This window comes from Saimiri boliviensis, chromosome 12 (genome assembly GCF_048565385.1).
Source record: "Saimiri boliviensis isolate mSaiBol1 chromosome 12, mSaiBol1.pri, whole genome shotgun sequence".
NCBI lineage: Eukaryota > Metazoa > Chordata > Mammalia > Primates > Cebidae > Saimiri > Saimiri boliviensis.
The window spans coordinates 21,387,810-21,410,657 of NC_133460.1; the positions used below are offsets into that span (position 1 = coordinate 21,387,810).

Here is a 22,848-nt window from a genome sequence, read left to right on the forward strand (position 1 = left end):
ACAGCACCAGCTGCTTGAAGTATTAATAATATCCAGAATATTAAAACACTACATAAAGTGGCTGGGGGTGGTGGTTCACACCTGTAGTCCCAGCACTTTGGGAGGCTGAGGCAGGCAGATCACCTGAGGTCAGGAGTCTTGAGTGTGGTAGTGCACATCTGTAATTCCAGCTACTTGGGAGGCTAAGCCATGAGAATTGCTTGAGCCCAAGAGGCAGAGGCTGCAGGGAGCCAAGATTGTGCCATTGCACTGTGGCCTGAGTGACAGAGTGAGATTCCAACTCAATAAATTAATACATAAGTAAATAAACACTATGCAAAGCACATCAGAAGGCTAAACTTGACCTTAAGATCATATGAGTGTGAGACACTGAACTATATAGTTCAGTGAACTATAGTGAAATATACTCTGCATTTAGGTGATTCTTTAGAGCTTTCTCTTTTTTTTTTTTTGAGACGGAGTTTCGCTCTTGTTACCCAGGCTGGAGTGCAATGGCACGATCTCGGCTCACCGCAACCTCCGCCTCCTGGGTTCAGGCAATTCTCCTGCCTCAGTCTCCTGAGTAGCTGGGACTACAGGCATGCACCACCATGCCCAGCTAATTTTTTGTATTTTTAGTAGAGACGGGGTTTCACCATGTTGACCAGGATAGTCTCGATCTCTTGACCTCGTGATCCACCCGCCTCGGCCTCCCAAAGTGCTGGGATTACAGGCGTGAGCCACCGCGCCCGGCCTTTTCTCTCTTTTTTAAAAATAATTTTTAACTTACTGTAGAGAGGAGGTCTCACTACGTTGCCCAGACTGGTCTGGAGCTCCTGGCCTCAACTGATCCTCCTACTGCCTCAGCCTCCTAAAGTGCTAGAATTACAGGTGTGAGCAACCACATCTGGCCCTTTAGATCTTTCAGTGCAATTTCACATCAGCAATTCTATCCTCACTTTACAGAGGAAACTGAAGCCAGAAAGATGAAGTTAATTGCTCAAGGTCACAAAGCAAGGAGTTAATGGCACAAGGCTAGCTCCAACCCATTCAGACTCTGGCCTGGGCTCCCCTTTTCTGGGGGTGATGGGAGAAGGGTCTAGAAAAGATGGGCATCATCCACCTTTTTTTCAACCCAAACTTCACCTTAAAATGGGACCAACAATTCCTTCTTCACAGGAAAGGGCTAAATTGATTGGAGGAAGGGGAGCTTCATCAGAGCTTCCTAACCTGGCCTCTTAGGGTGGGCTTCAGGTGGTAAAATTCTTGTGCATTCTTGTGGCTTAGACTGCTTGGCTAGGAATCTTGACTTCAGGATCTGTCACTGTGTTAAACGCCCGAGCCTCAAATCGTTTGTAAAATGGAGCATTGCTAGAATTAAAAGAGATAATCAATGCACAATGTAGCATCAGTAGAAGGTAGCTGCTATTTATTGTTCTATTCTGGGGTAAAGGTATCAGATTCCCAAAGGGGGGTTCTTAACCTAGAAAGTTTGCGAACAGATGGCAAATGTGTTTGAAAGCTATCAGGAGACCAACCTGGTGTAAAATGAAGCAGCGCTACAGAAGTGGACTGCCATGGGAATCTGGAGGCCCAGATTCCACTGCTAACTTGCTTCATCTCACTGGATGATCTGTAAATAAAACAAGAGGTGGCGGTGGTCCGAGCTGGGAGCCGCAATGCAGCCCCAGGTAGCCCTAGGGAGAGACGGTAAGGGCGCTCCGAGGAGGGGGCGCGCGCGCAGCCTTCGGCCGACTACACATCCCAGCCTGCCTTGCGCGCCGGGCGGCGCCCTACGCTGCACGCGAGCCTCCCCGCCTCCGACCCTCCAGTTACTGTCTCTCGCGAGAGGACGGGCCGCGCCGGCGGTAGCGATAGCGAGCTGTGGTGGTTCTGGTGGTGGTGGCGGCCGAGACGGCGGCGGCCATTTTGGTGAGGCCTCGGGAGCGGCGGCGGCGGTTCGCTGGCAGTAGCGTGTCTCCCCCTTTTTCCCACCCACCGTCCGCATCTGTGTGCTGCGAGAAGAAGCAGTGGAAGCAAGGCAGTGGCAGTAGCCGCAGTCCCCACGGGAGTTTAAAGGCCTCGAAGGCGGTGGCCAAGAGGGGGCCCTCCCCCCTCCTCGGCGGGAGGGGGGGTGGTGCGCACGCCCCCGAGGACGCAGGTAAGGAGAGGGAGACAAGATGGCGGACGCTCTACAGTTCCTCCTCCCCTGACGACTGAATGCGCGCGCATCTTTCCGCCACCGCCTCCCCTCCCACCTTCCCGGGGTGCTGCGCGCGCACCCTCAGCCGGGGCCCCGGGGCCGGTGCGCGAGGCTGTCGGCGCGCGCCCATAGAGACAGACTGAGGGGGTCAGGCCGGCCGGCGTTGGGCCCCGGCGTGTCTCCTCGTCCCTCCCGCTCTTCTGCGCACGCGTGCCTCAGCGAGCGAGCGAGCCCTGAGAGGACGGACCCAGGTGCGCTCCTGCCCGCCCACCAACCCAGTCACCCCTCAGGGGCGCGCGGGAAGAGCAAGGGGGGCGTGGGACGGGTAGTCGGGGCGCGCGCCCACCACATCCAGCCGGGGGACCGGGACCTGGCTGCACGAACCCTCCCTTCTCTCAGCCTTTCTCGGTCTGGTGACGCGGGGCGCGCTCCCTGACGGGCTCAGATGAGGGGCTTCCTAGCCCCGCGACCCTTGTGTGCGTGGGCTCGGGTTCTGGCGGGAGCCCCCGGGCCGTGCGCGCAGCCGGCTCACTCCGCCTCCAGCCGCGCACGCGCCGGCCCCTCCCCCGCCCGGCGCGCACGTTGGGTGGGGTGGGAGTCGAGGGGGCGGGGCTATCTCAGGGCTAGTGGCAACTTGGGCAGAGGTCAGGGGTCACGCGGGGTCAGTCCGCTGAGAGGGCAGGGGAGATGGTCACGAAGCCTGAAGTCAAGAGTTCGGGCTTGTTGACTTTTGGTGAGCTCGAGTCCTGGGAACGTGTGGCGGAGGAGGTAGTGAATCAAAGGCGGCACCCTGGTTTAGGGATTTCCTTAAACACTGGGGAAGCACTTCCGGGCCTTGTGCAGGTTCACCCTGCCTGTTTTTCCGGTGCGTGGTTCTTGGCAGTGCGGCCTCCCTCACTTTTGACTGCTCCTGAGGCTCTCTGTGGTTCTTGTGTTTGGGGAAGTGTCTGATGGCGCAGGTATGGGATTTTCAGCGCCCTGCCCTGAATCCTGGGCAGATTTTCCTGTGACCGGCATGTTTGTTGACTCTTCTTGGGAGGTCCAGTCTCATTCCTGCGTTCAGCCCTCATTGGAAAGGCATACAGGCAGGTAGCACATTTCTGAGGTTCTGGATGTGACAGCTTTTTTTTTTTTTGTCCTTCGTTGGTTGGAGTCTTTACACTTAAGATTTTTGAACTTTCTTGTTTCACTTCTTTCCTGCTCCTCCTGGGAAGGATTTTATGTCCATACGGAATTCACAAAACATGATTTGTCTTCATGAAACATGATTTGCATTTATCTGAAATGTGAGCTTTTCCAACTTCTGTACATTTTCTCTTTCAAGTCTTTGAACTGATTGGGGTATATGTAAATGACTCAAAAAAATGGAGTAAATAATATGCTTTGATGGATGTTGGCAAACGTGGAAGAGTTTCTCACTGTTCTCTCCTGTTTCAGGCGTGATTCCCTTCAGTACGGCGGCACCGTGGAAGTGCAGACTTTCACAGGGGGTGTGGTCTCAGCTCACACAGGTGAGGGATCTGCTACCATTTCTTGTGCTGATGCTAATGGGAGAAATATTTGAGTTAATGAGAGCAATTATTGGTCAGTTCTTGTGGATTTTCATTCTAGAAAACCGTGAGAATGGTTGTGTATGGTTTGTCTGTGGAGGGTTTTATTGTAGTAGTGAACAACAGATATGAGACTGTGGGTTGAGGAAAACGTGGTCACCCTGGCTCTACCAGGAAGAGTGGCAGGTTTTCCATGGTTTTGACATCATACTGTCTGAACTGAAGTCCTCCTATCACTTTCTTACTCTGACCTTCTGCAAATTGTAAGGTCTTCTTAACTTATGAAACAGGTTGTATTAGAATGTAAGCTCCATTTAGGTCGGGGATCTTTCCTGCATGGCTCTGTCCTTGGTGTGTAGAAGGAAGTTAATATTTGTTTTGGTGTGAAAAGCACCTGGTTTTTAAGGTAGATATGAGGATTATAGAACACATCAAGAAAGTAAATTATCTCGTGCATAGTAAGTGCTAAAGAATATAACCTGTAATTACTGTGTTTCTCTTTATTCAGTGCTACTTCTGTTTTTTAAAAATAATTTTTTATCTTCTTTAACCACATTTCTATCTTTTTTACCCACGTTAGGTGCTCCAGAGGCTGGTGGACCTGAGCGGAGGCTGGGACGCCCTGGTGGGCCCCGGGCCCTGGAAGGCGGGTCCCGGTGGCCGGTGGCCCAGAATGAGGCCAGCTCCCAGCATGCCCTGCAGCCGGACGCCAGCCCCTCGGCCAGCAGCAGTGGTGATAACGACCCAGTCATTCTTCAGGCATCCAAGGAGGAGCCTGGGAGTGGGACCATGCAGAGCAGCCCCTCCCCTGCTCACCCTCAGCTCCCAGTCCTACAGACACAGGTTCGAAAATGGGGAGGGTTCCTTTTCTGCTTTGCTTTGTGGATTGTTGGGTCTGAGGCAGAAGAAATGTGACAAGGGAATATTTGTGGAGATTTTTGGAGAATCTTTGGTGCTCAGATCGGCTGGGCTGTAGTATGTCAGGTCTGTTGGATACTCACATTCTATTTAACATTAGTGTAATGTTATCTCCAAGAGTGCAAAAGCTCCTCATTACCTGAAAAGGGTTGAATTAGGCTAGGTTGAAAATGGGGGTTGGGGCAACATGCTTCTAAGACTGTACACTTTGAGAATAGTTTAACTTCTATCAGAACTGAAACCAAGATAAAGCTATGGATGGTGCATAGTGTTTATTCCTTTCTCATACCAAGGAACTGTGTGGGGTAGGAAAAAAAAGCATGGCTTTGAAACTGCACACATCTAGATTTGTGTACAGTTAGCTTTCTTTTTTTTCAGTTTTTTAACTTTTTTATAAAAAATTATTATGTCAACCTCACATCGTCACATGGGGGCCATGTTAATCTTTTCTGTACCTTCCCAGGTTTAGTATATGTGTTGCTGAGGTGAGCAGTATAGTAAGCTTTTGATGTTTATCAATTTGGTATTTATTTTTTTGTTCACCTTGAACTGTCTTGATTGAGTTAATTTGATATTTATAATTTTCCTGAGAAATGGGAAATTTGGGATATACAGCCTTCTGTTATTTAGCTGAGGTAGGAATTTGAGTGGCACAGTGTAAGGCTTATGTCCTGGAGTGAATTTGTGAATTCCCTGAGGATCCACATTTCAGTAGGACTTTGTTTTCCTTTTCTTTTGAGATGGAGTCTAGCACTGTTGCCCAGGCTGTAGTGCAGTGGTGCGATCTTGGCTCACTGCAATCTCTGCTTCCTGGGTTCAGGCAATTCTTCTGCCTCAGCCTCCTGAGTAGCTGGGACTACAGGCATGCACCACCATGCCTAGCTGATTTTTTTTTTGTATTTTTAGTAGAGAGGGGATTTCACCATGTTGACCAGGATGGTCTTGATCTCCTAACCTTGGGATCCACCTGCCTCAACATTCCGAAGTGCTGGGATTACAGGCATGAGTCACCGCATCCACGCTTCTTTTCTTAACTTTTTTTTTTTTTTTAAGATGGGATTTCACCATGATGGCCAGGCTGGTCTTGAATTCCTGACCTCAGGTGAGCCACCATGCCCGGCCAACTTTTTAATTTTTTTTTTTTTTTTTTTTTTTTTTTTGAGACGGAGTTTCGCTCTTGTTACCCAGGCTGGAGTGCAATGGCGCGATCTCAGCTCACCGCAACCTCTGCCTCCTGGGTTCAGGCAATTCTCCTGCCTCAGCCTCCTGAGTAGCTGGGATTACAGGCACGCACCACCATGCCCAGCTAATTTTTTGTGTTTTTAGTAGAGACGGGGTTTCACCATGTTGACCAGGATGGTCTCGATCTCTGGACCTCGTGATCCACCCGCCTCGGCCTCCCAAAGTGCTGGGATTACAGGCTTGAGCCACCGCGCCCGGCCCCAACTTTTTTTTTCTTTTTATTGAGACGGAATCTCTCTCTGTTGCCTAATCTGGAGTGCAATGGCGTGATCTCGGCTCACTGCAACCTCCGCCTCCCACTTCAAGCAATTCTCCTGTCTCAGCTTCCTGAGTAGCTGGGATTACAGGCGTCCCCCACCATGCCCAACTAATTTTTTGAATTTTTAGTAGAGATGAGGTTTCACCATGTAGGCCTGGCTGGTCTTGAATTTCTGACCTCATGATCCACCTGCCTCAGCCTCCTGAAGTGCTGGTATTATAGGTGTGATCCACTGCACCCAGCCCCGTTTTCCATTTCTTAATTCTTTTGCAGTACGTTGTAAAGTGACGTGTTTGGTGTTTGAGAACAGTAGCCATCCCCGCAGCCACTGCCTGTCCAGTGAAGAGGTTCAGGTGGCTTGGGATTTATTGGTGTCTTTTGAATTTAATGGTAGCTCATATTTATTACGTAGGTGAATTTGCTATACTTGCTGTGAAATGGGAAAATAGGGACTTGTTTATGTGAATGAAATCACTGAGGCTCTGAAGGGATCAGAATTTGAAGTCATATGCTGTAAATAGATAGGTTTGTATTTTGTTTTGTTTGAGATGGTGTTTTGCTTTTGTCACCCAGGCTGGAGTGCAATGGCATGATCTCAGCTCACTGCAACCTCCACTTCCTGGGTTCAAGTGATTCTCTTGCCTCAGCCTCCTGAGGAGCTGGGATTACAGGTGCCCATCACCATGCCCGACAAGTTTTTTGTATTTTTAGTAGAGACAGTGTTTCACCATGTTGGCCAGGCTGGTCTGGAACTCTTGATCTCAGGTGATCACCCACCTCAGCCTCCCAAAATGCTGGGATTATAGGCGTGAGCCACTGTGCTCAGCCCCTCCTCCCCATCCCGGAGTCTCACTCTGTCATCCAAGCTGGAGTGCAGTGGCGCAATCTTGGTGCACTGCAACCTCCACCTCCCAGGTTCAAGTGATTCTTTTTTTTTTTTTTGAGACGGAGTTTCGCTCTTGTTACCCAGGCTGGAGTGCAATGGCACGATCTCGGCTCACTGCAACCTCCGCCTCCTGGGTTCAGGCAATTCTCCTGTCTCAGCCTCCTGAGTAGCTGGGATTACAGGCACGCGCCACCATGCCCAGCTAATTTTTTGTATTTTTATAAGAGACGGGGTTTCGCCTTGTTGACCAAGATGGTCTCGATCTCTTGACCTTGTGATCCACCCGCCTCGGCCTCCCAAACTGCTGGGATTACAGGCTTGAGCGACCGCGCCCGGCTTCAAGTGATTCTTATGACTTAGCCTCCTGAGTAGTTGGGATTACAGGAACCCACCATCATGTATTTTTTTATTTTTGTATTTTTACTGGAGATAGGGTTTCACCATGTTGGCCAGGCTGGTCTCGAAATTAGGTGATACACCTACCTCAGCCTCCCAAAGTGCTGGGATCATAGGCGTGAGCCACTGCGCCTCGTCTGTTTGTCTATTTATCTGTCTATATATATTCTTAAGTTTGGAAACTGCGTAAATGTCAGAATGTAATTTTTGCATGTCAAACACGTATAAATTTGGCTCTGGGAATCCCTTATTAAAACTTTATCCCAAACGTTTGTGTTTATGAAACTAAGATTTACACCTTACTCTCCAGAATTTTTTCTTGTGAAGATGGACTGAAATAATGTACCAAAAATATTTAGCACAGTGCTAAGCATTTATTTACTCCATCATTTTCTTCTTTTCTAGATGGTGTCGGACGGCATGACAGGCAGCAATCCTGTGTCCCCTGCCTCATCCAGTTCCCCAGCCTCTAGTGGGGCAGGCGGCATCTCCCCCCAGCACATAGCTCAAGATTCTTCTCTGGATGGACCTCCAGGCCCCCCAGATGGTGCAACAGTGCCCCTGGAGGGGTTCAGCTTACCCCAGGCTGCTGACCTGGCTAACAAGGGCCCAAAGTGGGAGAAAAGCCATGCTGAAATTGCAGAACAGGCCAAGCATGTAAGTATTAGAAAGGCTCATGAGGATTCTTGGGCATCATCTTGCTTAAACTCCCATGTCCTCTGGGTATTTTATGTTTCTTTTCTTTTTTGTCTGGATTTAGGGTATAGGTTCTACCTTAACCTGTATGATCTTGAGCAAACTGCTTGTATACTGAGCCTTTTTTTTTTTTCTGTAAATAAAACAGGAGTGATATAATAGTTTATAGGCTATTATGAGGTTTAAATTGTAGGAGCACGGCTGGGTGTGGTGGCTTGCACCTGTAATTCTAGCACTTTGGGAGGCTGAGACAGGCAGATCTCTTGAGCCTGGGGCGTTCAAGACCAGCCTGGGCAACATAGTGAAACCCCATTTCAATAAAAAGTACAAAAAATTAGCAGGGCATAGTGGTACATGCCTGTAGTAGTCCCAGCCACCCAGGAGGCTGAGTTGGGAGGATCACCTAAGCCCATGAGGTCATGGCTGCAGTGAGCCATGATTATCATGCCACTGCACTCCAGCCTGGGCAACAGAGTGAGATCCTGTCTCCGAAAGAAAAAAATGAGAAAAGAGACACGAAAGCACTTTGTAAACTGTGATGCTCTTAAGATTTACTGGTTTCTACTGCTTTTTTTTTTCTTTGAGACAAGTCTCACATTGCTGCCTGGGCTGGAGTGCAATGATGCGATCAGCTTACTGCAACCTCCGCCTCCGGGTTCAAGCGATTCTCCTGCCTCAGCCTCCTGAGTAGGGATTATTGTGTTTTTAGTAGAGATGCGGTTTCACTATGTTGGCCAGGCTGGTCTCAAACTCCTGACCTCGTGATCCGCCCACCTATGCTTCCCTAAGTGCTGGGATTATATGAACCACAGCGCCCGGCGGTTTTCTACTTATTTCTATCCTGCAGTCTGTGTTATGTTTATCCAGTGGTAAGTGTGGTCTCTGGGCCGGCAACATCAGCATCACCTGGGAACTTGTTAGAAATGTAAGTTCTCTGCCAGGCTGCTTGCTCATGCCTGTAATCCCAGCATTTTGGGAGGATTAGAAGGGTGGATCCCCTGAGGTCAGGAGTTCTTAGGTCTGGCCAATATGGCAAAACGCTGTCTCTACTAAAAGTATAAAAAGTAAGGCCGGGCGCGGTGGCTCAAGCCTGTAATCCCAGCACTTTGGGAGGCCGAGGCGGGTGGATCACGAGGTTGAGAGGTCGAGACCAACCTGGTCAACATGGTGAAACCCCGTCTCTACTAAAAATATAAAAAATTAGCTGGGCATGGTGGCGTGTGCCTATAATCCCAGCTACTCAGGAGGCTGAGGCAGGAGAATTGCCTGAACCCAGGAGGCGGAGGTTGCAGTGAGCCGAGATCGTGCCATTGCACTCCAGCCTGGGTAACAAGAGCGAAACTCCGTCTCAAAAAAAAAAAAAGTAGCTGGGCGTGGTGGCACACACCTGTATTCCTAGCTACTCAGGTGGCTGAGGCAGGAGAATTGCGTGAACCTGGGAGGTGGAGGTTGTAGTGAGCTGAGATCATGCTACCGCACTCCAGCCTGGGTGACAGAGTGAGACTCTGTCTCAACAAAAACCAAAGAAATGCAAATTCTTGGTACCCCTCACCTACCCATTTGAAACTATGGGGGTAGAGCCCAGCAATCTGGTTTTTTGTTTGTATGTTTGTTTGGGTTTTGAGACGGAGTTTTGCTCTTGTTGCCCAGGCTGGAGTGCAATGGTGTGATCTCCGCTCACCGCAACCTCTGCCTCCCGGGTTCAAGTGATTATCCTGCCTCAACCTCCTGAGTAGCTGGGATTACAGGCATATGTCACCACGCCCGGCTAAGTTTTGTATTTTTAGTAGAGACAGGGTTCTTCTGTGTTGGTCAGGCTGGTCTCTAGCTACCAACCTCGGGTGATCTGCCTATCTCAGCCTCCCAAAGTGCTGAGGTTACAAGTGTGAGCTGCTGCAGCTGGCCAGCGATCTGCTTTTTTTTTTTTCCTTTTTTTTTTTTAAAGAGACAGGGTTTCAACATATTGGCCAGGATGGTCTCGATCTCTTGACCTTGTGATCCGCCTGCCTCGGCCTCCCAAAGTGCTGGGATTACAGGCATGAGCCACTGCGCCTGGCTGCGATCTGTTTTTAAAAGCTTTCTAGCTGATTGTGGTGCCTACTCCAGTTTGAGGGCAGCTAGTATAATGTCCATGTCTTTCTTGATGTTACCTTCACAATCAAGCCATTTAGTTCTGTCTCATCTATCTGGTTGTAATTTTCCTCTGATGCAGTTTTTATCGGGAGAGGAAAGAAATAATGGCATAGGCTGGGTGCAGTGGTTTACGCTTATAATCTGAGCATTTTGGGAATCCCAGGCAGGCGGATTCCTTGAGCCCCAGGAGTTACAGACCAGCCTGGACGTGGTGAAACCCTGTCCCTACCAAAAAAAAAAAATTAGCTGGGCACGGTTGCATGTGCTTACAGTCTCAGCTACTTGGGAGGCTGAGTTGGGAAGATAACCTGAGCCCGAGATGTTGAGGCTGCACTGAGCTGTGATTGTGCTGTACTCCAGCCTGGACAATAGAGTGAGACCCAGAAAAATCTCACTTAGATTTCTGAGTGAGAGTCAGAAGAAAGAAATAACAAAGGCGGTTGTCCTGAATTTTTTGAGTCATCTGTCAAAAAAATTTAAATGCTTTTTTTTTTTTTAATGAAAGATAATCAGGCCAGGCATGGTAGTGCCTCACTTTGGGAGGCGGATGTGGGCAGATGACAAGGTCAGGAGTTTGAGACCAGCCTGGCCTATATGGTGAAACCTCATCTCTACTAAAAATAAAAATATTAGCTGGGCGTGGTGGCCGGCACCTGTAGTCCCAGCTACTCAGGAGGTTGAGGGAGAATCGCTTGAACCCGGGAGGCAAAGGCTGCAGTGAGCCAAGATTGCACCACTGTGCTCCCACCTCGGGGACAGAGTGAGACTCTGTCTCAAAACAAACAAAAAAAGACCATCAGTGTAGAAACTTTAGTAAAGATGACCACTCTTTTTTACATGTAACCAGTGTGAAACATTTTAATGTATTGCTTTTCAGTATTTTTTGCATAAATACGTACAGTTTCACAAAAGCAGTATTTTTAAAAACATCGTGTAAATTAGGCATTATAGCATATTTCTAACCTTAATGCATCATGAACGTACTCCTAGTATGTAGAATTCTACAGTGATGATGACGCCTTGTTTCTATAGTCAAGGAAGTATGTATTACCTACTCCTCTGGGAAGCTCCCCTTGGCATATGTTTTCCCAAGTCTCTCCTATGTCCATGGGGTGTGGAGATTGTGTTAAACAATGGAAAGAGCATAAAATTTGGTGTTTGGAGTTCTCAGACCTATTTTTGATTCCCATCTTCAACTACTACCTAACTGTGTGATCTTGGGCAAATCACTTAATCTTATCTTTTTTCCCTCCTCTGAAGAGAGTATGATACCTGCCTGTAGATTTGGTATATGGACTAAACATAAGTGTAACACACTCAGCCCAGTATAGTCTTCAGGAATTCAGCCGTGGCAGTGAGCAGAGTATGCATTTAGAACTGTTGATTGACCTGGCTCTCCCTCATTAGGAGGCCGAGATCGAGACTCGGATTGCTGAGCTGCGGAAGGAGGGTTTCTGGTCACTGAAGAGGCTGCCTAAGGTACCAGAGCCCCCTCGCCCCAAAGGTCACTGGGACTATCTGTGTGAAGAGATGCAGTGGCTCTCTGCTGACTTCGCTCAGGAGCGCCGTTGGAAACGGGGTGTGGCACGTAAGGTAGGTCTTCTACTGGGACTACCTTCCTTTTTCTTTTCAGGTCTGTGCTTTCCCTTGAAGGGTGGATTAGTTGGAAATGGGGACCAAACAGAATGGTGTAGGCGTTAGGCAAACTATTGGCTTTCCAGATTTCTTGCCTGTGATTATTTTCTTTGCCTTTGGGTTGGTGGGGAAATTTGGCTTTGAGTGTTTCCACCCTGGGTCTTCATTCCCATAGGTGGTACGCATGGTGATCCGGCACCACGAAGAGCAGCGGCAGAAAGAGGAACGGGCCCGGAGGGAGGAGCAGGCCAAGCTGCGTCGAATCGCCTCCACCATGGCCAAGGATGTCAGGCAGTTTTGGAGCAATGTGGAGAAGGTAGACACTAGGGATCAGGAAACGGAAAAAGCCATGGATTAGATTGGTAGATGGCATGATAGTAGGAATGATCAAAACCTCTCCTTGAGAGAGTAAATGTAATTTCAGGCAACTGTAATGACATTTATGTTGTGTGGGTAAAGTATAGTGGCAAAATATGTGTCCTGACTTTGGGGATTAATAGTTGTCCTTGACACCTCTAGGCCGTCTGTCCCTTGCAGGGCGTGTAGCATGTGTTTTCTTCAGTCTTGCCTCCTGCCATGTCCTTTTCCTCTCCCTTCCATTCCATACCCACTTTTCTTTTGTGTATCTTTGGCCATTTACACATGGACTTTATGCTGCAGCTGGGAATGCTTTTCTCATGTGCCCTTAGGGAACAGTTACCTATTTTTTTTTTTTTTTTTTGAGACAGAGTTTCGCTCTTGTTACCCAGGCTGGAGTGCAATGGCGCGATCTCGGCTCACCGCAACCTCCGCCTCCTGGGTTCAGGCAATTCTCCTGCCTCAGCCTCCCGAGTAGCTGGGATTACAGGCACGTGCCACTATGCCCAGCTAATTTTTTGTATTTTTAGTAGAGACGGGGTTTCACTATGTTGACCGGGATGGTCTCGATCTCTCGACCTCGTGATCCACCCGCCTCGGCCTCCCAAAGTGCTGGGATTACAGGCTTGAGCCACCGCGCCCGGCCAGTTACCTATTTTTTAGTTGTCTTGGACAGAGTCTTGTTGTGTTGCCTAGGCTGGAATGGAGTGCAGTGGTATGATCATGGCTCACTGCAGCCTCAACTTCCTGGGCCCTCGCTATCTTCCTGCCTCAGCCTCCCAAGTATCTGGGACGACAGGCGTGTGCTACCACATCTTACGTGCCAGTTAAAAAAATTTTTTTTTTTTTTAAGATGGGTTTTTACCATTTTCTTCATGCTGGTCTTGAGCTCCTGACCTCAGGTGATCCGCCCACCTTGGCCTCCCAAAGTGCCGGGATTACAGGTGTGAGTCACTCTGCCTAGCCAAAAAGTTTTTTTTTTTTTTTTTTTTTTTTTAGTTGGCGTTTCACCTTGTTGCCCAGGCTGGAGTGCAATGGCGTGATCTTGACTTACTGCAACCTCTGCCTTCTGGGTTCAAGTGATTCCCCTGCCTCAGCCTCCCCAGTAGCTGGGATTACAGGCATGGGCCAACGTGCCTGGCTAACTTCATTTTTAGTAGAGATGGGGTTTCTCCATGTTGGTCAGGCTGGTCTCCAACTCCCAGCCTCCACGTTGGTCAGGCTCATCTGCCTTGCTTGGCCTCCCAAAGTGCAGGGATGGCAGGCATGAGCCATGGTGCCTGGCCAAAACAATTTTTTTTATTTCATTTTTTTTCTTTTTTTTTTTTTTTCACTTTTTTTTTTTGAGACAGAGTCTTGCTCCCTCAAGGGAGCAAGGCTGGAGGGCAATGGTGCAATCTTGGCTCACTGCAACCTCCGCCTCCTGGGCTCGAGTGATTCCCCTGCCTCAGGCTCTGGAGTAGCTGGGATTACAGGCATGTGCCACCATGTCCAGCTAATTTTTGTATTTTTAGTAGAGACAGGGATTTGTCGTGTTGGCCTAGGTGATCTCGAACTCCTGACCTCAGATTGTCCCCGGGTCCTGGCCACCCAGTGTTGGGATTACAGGCATGAGCCACTGTGCCTGCCTTAAAAATATTTCATGTGGAGATAAGGTCGTGCGATTACCCAAGCCGATCTTGAATTCTTAGATTCAAGTGGTTCTTTCACTTTGGCCTCCCAAAGTGCTGTGATTATAGATGTGAGCCCCATGCCTGGCTTCATCTACCTGCTTTTTTTTTTTTTTTTTGAGATGGAGTCTTGCTTTGTCCCCCAGGCTGGAGTACAGTAGTGCAATCTGGGCTCGCTGCAACCTCTGCCTCCTGGGTTCAAGCGATTCTCCTGCCTCAGCCTCACCAGTAGCTGGGATTAAAGGCATCTGCCACCACGCCTGGCTAATTTTTTTACTTTTCATAGAGACTGAGTTTCATCATGTTGGTCAGTCTGGTCTCTAATTCCTGACCTCAGGTGATCCTCCTGCCTTGGCCTTCCAGAGTGCTGAGAATACAGGCGTGAGCCCCTCTACCAGGCCGACCTACCTATTTTTTAGATCCAACTCCAGCCAGGTGTGGTTATGCATGCCTATAGTTCCAGCTGCTTGGGAGGCTAAGGCAGGTGATCATTTGAGCCCAGGAGTTTGACGCTAGCCTGACCAACATAGTGAGACGTCATCTCTTAAAAAAAAAAAAAAAAAGCCAGGCATGGTGGCTCACGCCTGTAATCCCAGCACTTTGAGAGTAGATAACCTGAGGTTTGGAGTTCAAGACCAGCCTGACCAAAATGGAGAAATCCCGTCTCTACTAAAAATACAAAAAATTAGCCGGGCATGGTGGCGCATGCCTGTAATCCCAGCTACTCCAGAGGCTGAGGCAGGAGAATCACTTGAACCCAGGAGGTGGAGGTTGTGGTCAGCCAAGATTGCGCCACTGCACTGCAGTCTGGGCAATAGGAGCGGAACTCTGTGCAAAAAAAAATAATTAATTAAAAGAAAAATCTAGATTGCAAACCTTTTCTCCACCTGAAGCTAAACTGGCTCTTCTTCCTGCATAAGCCCGTTAAGGTTATTTAGCTTTACTCTCCTGAGAGGCCAGCCCAGGATCTAGCATAAAGAAGGCTTCCCTAAACGCTGGGTAGGAGTACATAAATAAATGTTTATCTTGTGAGCATGATCCCTTTCACTACCGTGGCAGGTGGTGCAATTCAAACAACAGTCCCGGCTTGAGGAAAAGCGCAAAAAAGCCCTGGACCTGCATTTGGACTTCATTGTGGGGCAAACTGAAAAGTACTCGGACCTTCTGTCTCAGAGCCTCAACCAGCCATTATCCTCCAGCAAAGCAGGCTCTTCCCCTTGCCTCGGCTCCTCCTCAGCTGCCTCCAGTCCTCCACCCACTGCTTCCCGCCTGGATGATGAAGGTGTGTATTCTCTTTGGCCCTGTTACTCTTCCCCATGTACCCTTTCCAGAGCTGAAAAACCCACCCTGTGGCTTACAGGGCCCGTGGACTTTGTGACCTTGTTCTCCTGCTATAGATGGGGACTTTCAACCCCAAGAGGAGGAGGAAGAGGATGATGAGGAAACGATTGAGGTTGAAGAACAACAGGAAGGCAATGATGCAGAGGCCCAGAGGCGTGAGATTGAGCTGCTTCGTCGTGAGGGAGAACTGCCACTGGAAGAGCTGCTCCGTTCCCTTCCCCCTCAGCTGCTGGGAGAGCCTTCCAGCCCCTCTCGAACCCCCTCATCTCATGATAGTGACACCCGAGATGGGCCTGAAGAAGGTGCTGAAGAAGAGCCCTCTCAGGTGTTGGAGGTATAGGCAGAAGGGACAGACGGAGGGAGGGTTCAGAGGGGGAGCAGTTCTGAGCTCTGGGCTATGAGATTGGTTGCAGGTTTTGGGAGTTCTGCCTCGTTACAGACAATTGAGCTCTTTGGAGATGGCTGTGGAAGAATCTGTTTGGGGCAAGTTGCATTTTGTGATTGGCAGTTTTTGGTGCTATAGTAGAAGAGCATATTGCACTTTACTCTTTAAATTGCTTTGTGGTCTCTTTCAAGACCACAAATTACTGACTTTACTCTTTAAATTGTTTTGTGGTCGTGCTCTGACCCTTACTTGCCACTTCTCTGAACGTGCCCTAATACTCCCTTACTGGCGTATAGGTTGGAAGCTGGCATGGTACCCTTAAGTCCTTTCTGTTTCTCCGTATGTCTTGAATGCATGGGGATGTGTTGGGTGCCTTTATTTCTTACCTGGCACTTTCACAGGTCCTTCCCCAGGCAGTGGGGCCAGGATTTGGTAGCTGGTGCTGAGAGAAAACCCTTGATTGTACCCTTGCCCTGGGATTGTACCAGTGGCAGCTGTCACTCAATGGGACAGAGATCCTCCTGTGGCATATTTTTCAGGTTTGTGCTGTTCTTCTGCTACTCTAAGCTTAGGCCCTTCCCTTTTTTATCTTTTACCATATAGGTAAAGCCTCCACCCTCTGCTGTCATACAGTGCAACAAACGGCCTTGGCATCCAGATGAAGATGATGAAGAGTTTACTGCCAATGAGGATGAAGGTCAGGCCTTTTCTCTATCCCGTTGCCCCTTACCCCTTGAATGAATTATCTGGACCTAACCTTTCAGGCTTTCTCATCTCTTTCATTTGGACTATGTCCTGTGCCTCTATCGCTATTGATCCTGCTTCTGTGTCTTTTCTAGCGGAGGATGAAGAGGACACAATAGCAGCTGAGGAACAGTTGGAAGGGGAAGTGGATCATGCCATGGAACTAAGCGAATTGGCTCGAGAAGGTGACATTCCCCAGACATTTACTAAGCATCCACTTGGTGTCTTCCGTGTGCAGTACCAAGGATAAAGAGATAAATAAGGCACTTTTTATCCACTCTGGAGGAATTCCATGTCTAGTGACAAAGACAGACTTATAAACGAGTAATAATAAGTAGAAAGTGATAAGTACTTATGATAGAAGTTTAAATGCTGATATGGGAGTGAAGTGGAGGGATGAGCTAATGTAAGAAGATATGGACAATATTTGACTTGAAGTTTGAGAGGTTCACCAAGTCAATAATGTCCTTCCCAGCAGGTGTCCTTCCCACCCCTCATGGTACTTGCCCAGATTGTGGGGCCTGGCTTTGCTAGCTAATGCTGAAAGTAAGCTCTTTTGTCTCGCCTCAGACCTGGGTCTAGCAGTATCTATAAAGACATAGGTAAAATGAACAACCAAAAGCTTCCCTTTTCCTTTTTCTACCAGGTGAGCTTTCTGTGGAGGAACTATTACAGCAGTATGCAGGAGCCTATGCCCCAGGCACTGGGAGCAGTGATGATGAGGATGAAGATGAAGTTGATGCTAATAGCTCTGACTGTGAACCAGAGGGGGCCGTGGAAGCAGAAGAGGCTCCTCAAGAGAATAGTAGCAGTCAGTCAGGTGAGTATGTGGTCATGAAGCAGGAGCTGGGTAGGGTAGCCATTGGAGGAGCAAGTATGGTGAGCAGTAAGGCTTGGTCTTGTGCTTTAGACTCCGCAGAGGACCAGAGTGAGGATGAGGAAGATGAGCATTCAGAGGAGGAAGAAGAAAGTGGAAGTTCAACATCAGAGGAATCTGAATCTGAAGAGTCTGAGGATGCCCAGTCACAGAGCCAAGCAGATGAAGAGGAGGAAGATGATGATTTTGGGGTAGAGTACTTGCTTGCCAGGGATGAAGAGCGGAGTGAGGCAGATGCAGGCAGTGGGCCTCCCACTCCAGGGCCTACCACCACTCTAGGTCCAAAGAAGGAAATTACTGACATTGCTGCAGCAGCGGAAAGTCTCCAGCCCAAGGGTTACACCCTGGCCACTACCCAGGTATCCCCAGGTTCTGGCCTCTGCTTTCTCATGTCTTGACTTTTTATGTCCCCAGGACAAATGCCTCATTTCTTTTTTTTTTTTTTTTTTTTTTTCAAATGCCTCATTTCTGTTGTGTTGCTTCTTTTTCCTCTCTGCTAGGTAAAGACGCCCATCCCCCTGCTTTTGCGGGGCCAACTCCGGGAGTACCAGCACATTGGGCTAGACTGGCTGGTTACCATGTATGAGAAGAAGCTTAATGGCATTCTTGCCGATGAAATGGGGCTTGGGAAGACCATCCAGACTATCTCCCTGCTTGCCCACTTGGCTTGTGAGAAAGGTAAGTAGGCAAGACCCCTTCTTTTGTGCCCCCTAGTCTAGCTCCTTGGGGAGCTTGTTCAGTGGTGACTTCAGCTTCGTTGACTGGTCATTAACTGTATAGATAGGACAGTGTAGGTGCTAGGAATCCTAGGAAGGACCAAAGGGTGGTCAGGGTTATAACTGTGGAATCGGAACCACAAAATTTACATTTCCTTACCATCTCATTTTTTTGCCAAACAGGTAACTGGGGTCCCCATTTAATCATTGTTCCCACCAGCGTGATGTTGAACTGGGAGATGGAGTTGAAACGTTGGTGTCCCAGCTTTAAAATCCTCACTTACTATGGAGCCCAGAAAGAGAGGAAGCTCAAGCGGCAGGTTCGATCTTTCATGTGGTCACTTCCCCCCATTGATGCCTCCTTAATTTTTAAGCCCTTTTCCCAGATGAGTTCCTTTCCCTCCTCTTTAAAAAAAAAAAAAAAAAAATTAAAATTTTTGTAAAAGTAGAGATGGGGTCTCACTACGTTACCTAAGTTGACCTTGAACACCTGGGCTCAAGAGATCTCCCGCCTCAGCCTCCAGTACTGAGATTACAGGCGTGAGCCACTGTGCCCAGGCCCCTCCTCTTTCTGTTGCTCCATTCTTTTGCTGGGACTGTCTCTTCTAACCTTATTTCTGTCCTTTGAGGAGCTTAGCATATCTTCCTTTTATTCTCTTTTCTTCTCATCCCACTATCTGCTGTCTGTTTTTGACTCCTCAGGGTTGGACCAAGCCCAATGCCTTCCATGTGTGTATCACGTCTTACAAGCTGGTGCTGCAGGACCACCAGGCCTTCCGCCGTAAGAACTGGCGCTATCTTATTCTGGACGAGGCTCAGAACATCAAGAACTTCAAGTCGCAGCGCTGGCAGTCACTCCTCAACTTCAACAGGTGGAGATGGAGATGGGGATTCATGGAAGGGTTGACTTGGCTTGAAGGGTGGGCTGCCTGTGTTGAGGAATGTGTCAGAATGCCCAGAAGGTTGGGAGCTTGCTGACCATCCTCCCTCTGATTCTCTGTCTCTTTGCAGCCAGAGGCGCCTGCTCTTGACGGGAACTCCCTTGCAGAACAGCCTCATGGAGCTGTGGTCCTTGATGCACTTTTTGATGCCCCATGTCTTCCAGTCTCATCGAGAGTTCAAGGAGTGGTTCTCTAATCCCCTAACTGGCATGATTGAGGGCAGCCAAGAATATAATGAAGGTCTAGTCAAGCGCCTCCACAAGGTAGGGCCTGCAGTAGTTTGTCAGGATATCCAGAATGATGAGGAACTCTAAGGGCAGTGCCCAGGAAACCCTTGGGGAGAGGAAAGTCTCTGCCAGGCTGAACTCACTCAGTTGTCAAGCTGCAGTATTCTAGTGACTAACCCATTGTCAGATTGAGTGACCTCATCTTAGTCATAAATTCTGTTATTTTATTTTTAGTTTTAGTTTTTTTGAGACAGAGTGTCACCCAGGCTGGAGTGCAGTGGCGTGATCTGGCTCACTGCCACCTCCACCTCTTGGGTTTAAGCAGTTCTCCTGCCTCAGCCTCCCGAGTAGATGGGGTTACAGGTCTGTGCCACCATGCCCAGCTAATGTTTGTTATTTTTAGTAGAGACGAGTTTCGCCATGTTGGCCAGACTGGTTTCAAACTCCTGACCTCAAGTAATCCGCCCTACCCACTTTGGCCTCCCAAAGTGTTGGGATTATAGAGCCCAGCCTGTTTGTTTTTGTTGCTGTTGTTTGTTTTTTCTTTTTTTTTTTTTTTTTTGAGATGGAGTCTTTGCTCTGTTTCCCAGGCTTGAGTGCAGTGGTGCGATCTCACCTCACTGCAACCTCTGCCTGTTAAGTTCAAGCAATTCTCCTGCCTCAGCCTCCTGAGTAGCTGGAACTACAGGTGCACACCACCATGCCAGGCTAATTTTTGTATTTTTAGTAGAGACGAGGTTTCACCATGCTAATCAGGCTGGTCTCAAGCTCTTGACCTCATGATCTGCCTGCCTTGATCTCCCAAAGTGTTGGAATTATAGGTGTCAGCCACTGCCTTGCCTGTCTTCACCCTACCCCCAGCGGAGTCTTGCTCTGTCACCAGGCTATAGTGCAATGGCGATCTTGGCTCACTGCAGTCCCTGCCTCCCAGGTTCAAGTGATTCTCCTGCCTCAGCCTCCTGAGTATCTGGGATTACAGGCGTGCACCACCACACCCAGCTAATTTTTGTGTTTTTGGTAGAGATGGGGTTTCACCATGTTGGCTAAGATGGTCTCGATCTTCTGACTTTGTGATCTGCCTGCCTTGGCATCCCCAAATCCCAAACTTGGGATTACCGGAGTGAGCCACTGTACCTGGCCCACCTGTTTTTTGTTTTTTTGTTTGTTTGTTTGTTTAATGGTGATGTTTTTGTCTTTTTTTTTTTTTTTTTTTTTGAGTAGATTGATACTGCTGATTGGTTTCTGTTTGGATTTCTCTTTATCTGGATTTTTTCAACTTTATATTTTCAGTGTTTCTGTCTCTTTGATCCATGTTGGTTAGGCTGGTCTTGAACTCCCATGAGTCACTGAGCCTGCCCCAAACCCACACTGTTCTAAGCCAGACATCTCTAGCCTATAGCCTATTATTTCTGCTTCATCTTGGTCAATCACTATCATTTGTAAACTAAGCTAGAAAACAGGAAATCTTCCGTAACTATCACTTTTCCTTCGTTTGCCTCCCTTCCTTCACTTTTTTCATGTCACTTTAGACATTGATGACTGTGTCCTATCAGATTTAATCTTAGATTACAGATTTGCCTTTTATTTCCTGTCAAGGCCACAATTTTTGTTTTTCTAGATTTACTTTGATCATCTTGTAAACTTAAAATCACTCATCAAAATGTAGTTTGAGTTCTCCTGCGTAGTTGTTCTGCCCACAGTGCTTCCTTAGATCACTTCCTGTGTCGTGGTGTCATTTTCTTTGTGTCTGTCTCCTTCAGCAGACGTAAATCTCTTGAAGGCTTGCAGTTGACTCATCTTCGTGTCATTGGTGTCTGACATAGTGTGCTGTATGGCTCCATTAGTGTTTGCTGAGGGGCTTAGGCTGGGGCTCAGTGCCTGAATTCTCCTGTTAGCCTCCCACTTATTTGCTTTTAGGTTTTGAGGCCTTTTTTACTGCGCCGAGTTAAGGTGGATGTTGAGAAGCAGATGCCCAAAAAGTATGAGCATGTTATCCGCTGCAGGCTCTCCAAGCGTCAACGCTGTCTCTATGATGACTTCATGGCACAGACCACGTAAGGGAGGAAGGACAATGGGTCCTGGGACTTGAGCTTGGAGTGTAAGTGGCTGTTAGGATGTCCTATTTATTTTTCCTCTTTCCCCAGAACTAAGGAGACACTAGCCACAGGCCATTTCATGAGTGTCATCAACATTTTGATGCAGCTGAGAAAAGTTTGCAATCATCCAAATCTGTTCGACCCTCGACCTGTTACCTCCCCTTTCATCACCCCAGGCATCTGCTTCAGCACCGCCTCTCTGGTGCTAAGGGCCATTGATGTCCATCCCCTCCAGGTAAGTATGATTTTGTTAATGTAAAATGTAAAGGCTATTGGAATTACTCCAACCATGTACCTCTTTTTGTTAGACTAGGGTCTGACTTTTTGCATCCTTACTACTCCTCTAAGTATCATTCCCTTTTTTAATTTGTACTCTAGGCATGTGACTTAATGATGTTTGACTTAATATTTTTTGACTTTACTATGCATTAATCAGGATGTAACCCATCATAAATTGAGGAGCATCTGGACTTAGAATGGTTCAACTTAAAGTTTTTTACTTTTTGATGGGCTTATTGAGGATATTAAAGGGTATTAACTTTCTCAATTTGCTGAGGTTTTATTGGGATGTAACCTCATTGTAAGTCCAGGAGCATCTGCACCACATTTTGTTTATCTGTTCATCTGTCAGCGGGCACTTGGATTGTTTTCACCTTTTGGCTATTGTGAATAAGGCAATGAACACGGGTGTACAAATACTTCTGCTTTCTTTTTTGGGTATTTACTGAAAAGTGCAATTGCTGTAACATATGGTAATTAAATTTCTACATACTGGAAAAACCTTCGCATGTGTACCATAGTAGCTGCACAGTTTACATTTCCACCTCATCAGGTCACAAAGGTTCTAATTTTTCCACATCCTTGCCATTACCTGTTACTGTTTTTTGTTTTGTTTTGTTTTTGTTACACCCATATTAATGAGTGCAAATTGGTATTTCATTGTGGTTTTGGTTTGCATTTCCTTAATGATGAGTGCTGTCAAGAATCTTTTTCATTGGCCATTTGTATGTATCTTTGGAGAAATGTCTATTGAAGACTGTTAATTTGGGGGCTTTGTGTGGTGGTTGTTGAGTTGTAGGACATTATATACTTTGGAAATTAACCGATTATCAGTTGTATAACTTGGAAATATTTTGTCACATTCCATGAGTTGCCTTTTCACTCCGTTGATAGTGTCTTTTGATGCACAGTTTTTTTTCTTGGAGGTTTTTTCCAGAGACAAGGTTTGTCTCCAGTGGTGCGATCGTAGCTCACTACAGCCTTGAACTCCTGGGCTCAAGTAGTCTTTCCGCATCAGCCTTCCAACTAGCGGGGGCCACAGGCATGCACTACTACGACTGGCTATTTTTATTTTATTTTTTTGAGACAGAGTTGCCTTGTTGCCAGGCTGGAGTGCAGTGGCGCAGTCTTGGCTCAAGCTGCAACCTCCACCTTCTGGGTTTAAATGATTCTCCTGTCTCAGCCTCCTGAGTAGCTGGGAGTATAGGTATGTGCCATCATGCACAGCTAATTTTTGTATTTTTTGTAGAGACGGGGTTTCACCATATTGGCCAAGATGGTCTCAATCTCTTCACCTCATGATTCACCTGCCTTCATC

At 47.8% G+C, this 22,848-nt stretch overlaps 1 protein-coding gene and 1 non-coding gene across 6 annotated transcripts in view; both read left to right on the top strand.

Moving 5' to 3' along the window:
• Nucleotides 1–1,816: 1,816 nt before the first annotated feature.
• The window catches only part of SRCAP (Snf2 related CREBBP activator protein), a 44,178-nt gene continuing 23,146 nt past the window's right edge, over nucleotides 1,817–22,848 (top strand). For 2 of the 5 annotated variants that reach the window (XM_039478148.2, XM_010340672.3), the window contains exons 1-18: nucleotides 1,817–2,140; nucleotides 3,620–3,693; nucleotides 4,313–4,575; nucleotides 7,839–8,090; nucleotides 11,670–11,855; nucleotides 12,073–12,213; nucleotides 14,984–15,206; nucleotides 15,322–15,599; nucleotides 16,254–16,347; nucleotides 16,490–16,579; nucleotides 17,041–17,214; nucleotides 17,305–17,630; nucleotides 17,772–17,949; nucleotides 18,171–18,307; nucleotides 18,690–18,859; nucleotides 18,999–19,191; nucleotides 21,073–21,209; nucleotides 21,300–21,486. In XM_039478148.2, coding sequence (XP_039334082.1) covers nucleotides 4,522–4,575; nucleotides 7,839–8,090; nucleotides 11,670–11,855; nucleotides 12,073–12,213; nucleotides 14,984–15,206; nucleotides 15,322–15,599; nucleotides 16,254–16,347; nucleotides 16,490–16,579; nucleotides 17,041–17,214; nucleotides 17,305–17,630; nucleotides 17,772–17,949; nucleotides 18,171–18,307; nucleotides 18,690–18,859; nucleotides 18,999–19,191; nucleotides 21,073–21,209; nucleotides 21,300–21,486 — 2,820 coding nt within the window. In that variant the 5' untranslated portion in view covers nucleotides 1,817–2,140; nucleotides 3,620–3,693; nucleotides 4,313–4,521. Of the gene's footprint in view, nucleotides 2,141–2,165; nucleotides 2,434–2,827; nucleotides 2,916–2,937; nucleotides 3,268–3,619; nucleotides 3,694–4,312; nucleotides 4,576–7,838; nucleotides 8,091–11,669; nucleotides 11,856–12,072; nucleotides 12,214–14,983; nucleotides 15,207–15,321; nucleotides 15,600–16,253; nucleotides 16,348–16,489; nucleotides 16,580–17,040; nucleotides 17,215–17,304; nucleotides 17,631–17,771; nucleotides 17,950–18,170; nucleotides 18,308–18,689; nucleotides 18,860–18,998; nucleotides 19,192–21,072; nucleotides 21,210–21,299; nucleotides 21,487–22,848 lie in introns of those variants that run through there. The other 3 variants (XM_010340671.3, XM_010340670.3, XM_074382028.1) reach the window with 3 other exon arrangements.
• On the top strand, nucleotides 16,037–16,165 carry LOC120367476 (small nucleolar RNA SNORA30/SNORA37 family). Its single transcript, XR_005581857.1, has one exon. It is a non-coding gene; the product is annotated as a small nucleolar RNA SNORA30/SNORA37 family (small nucleolar RNA).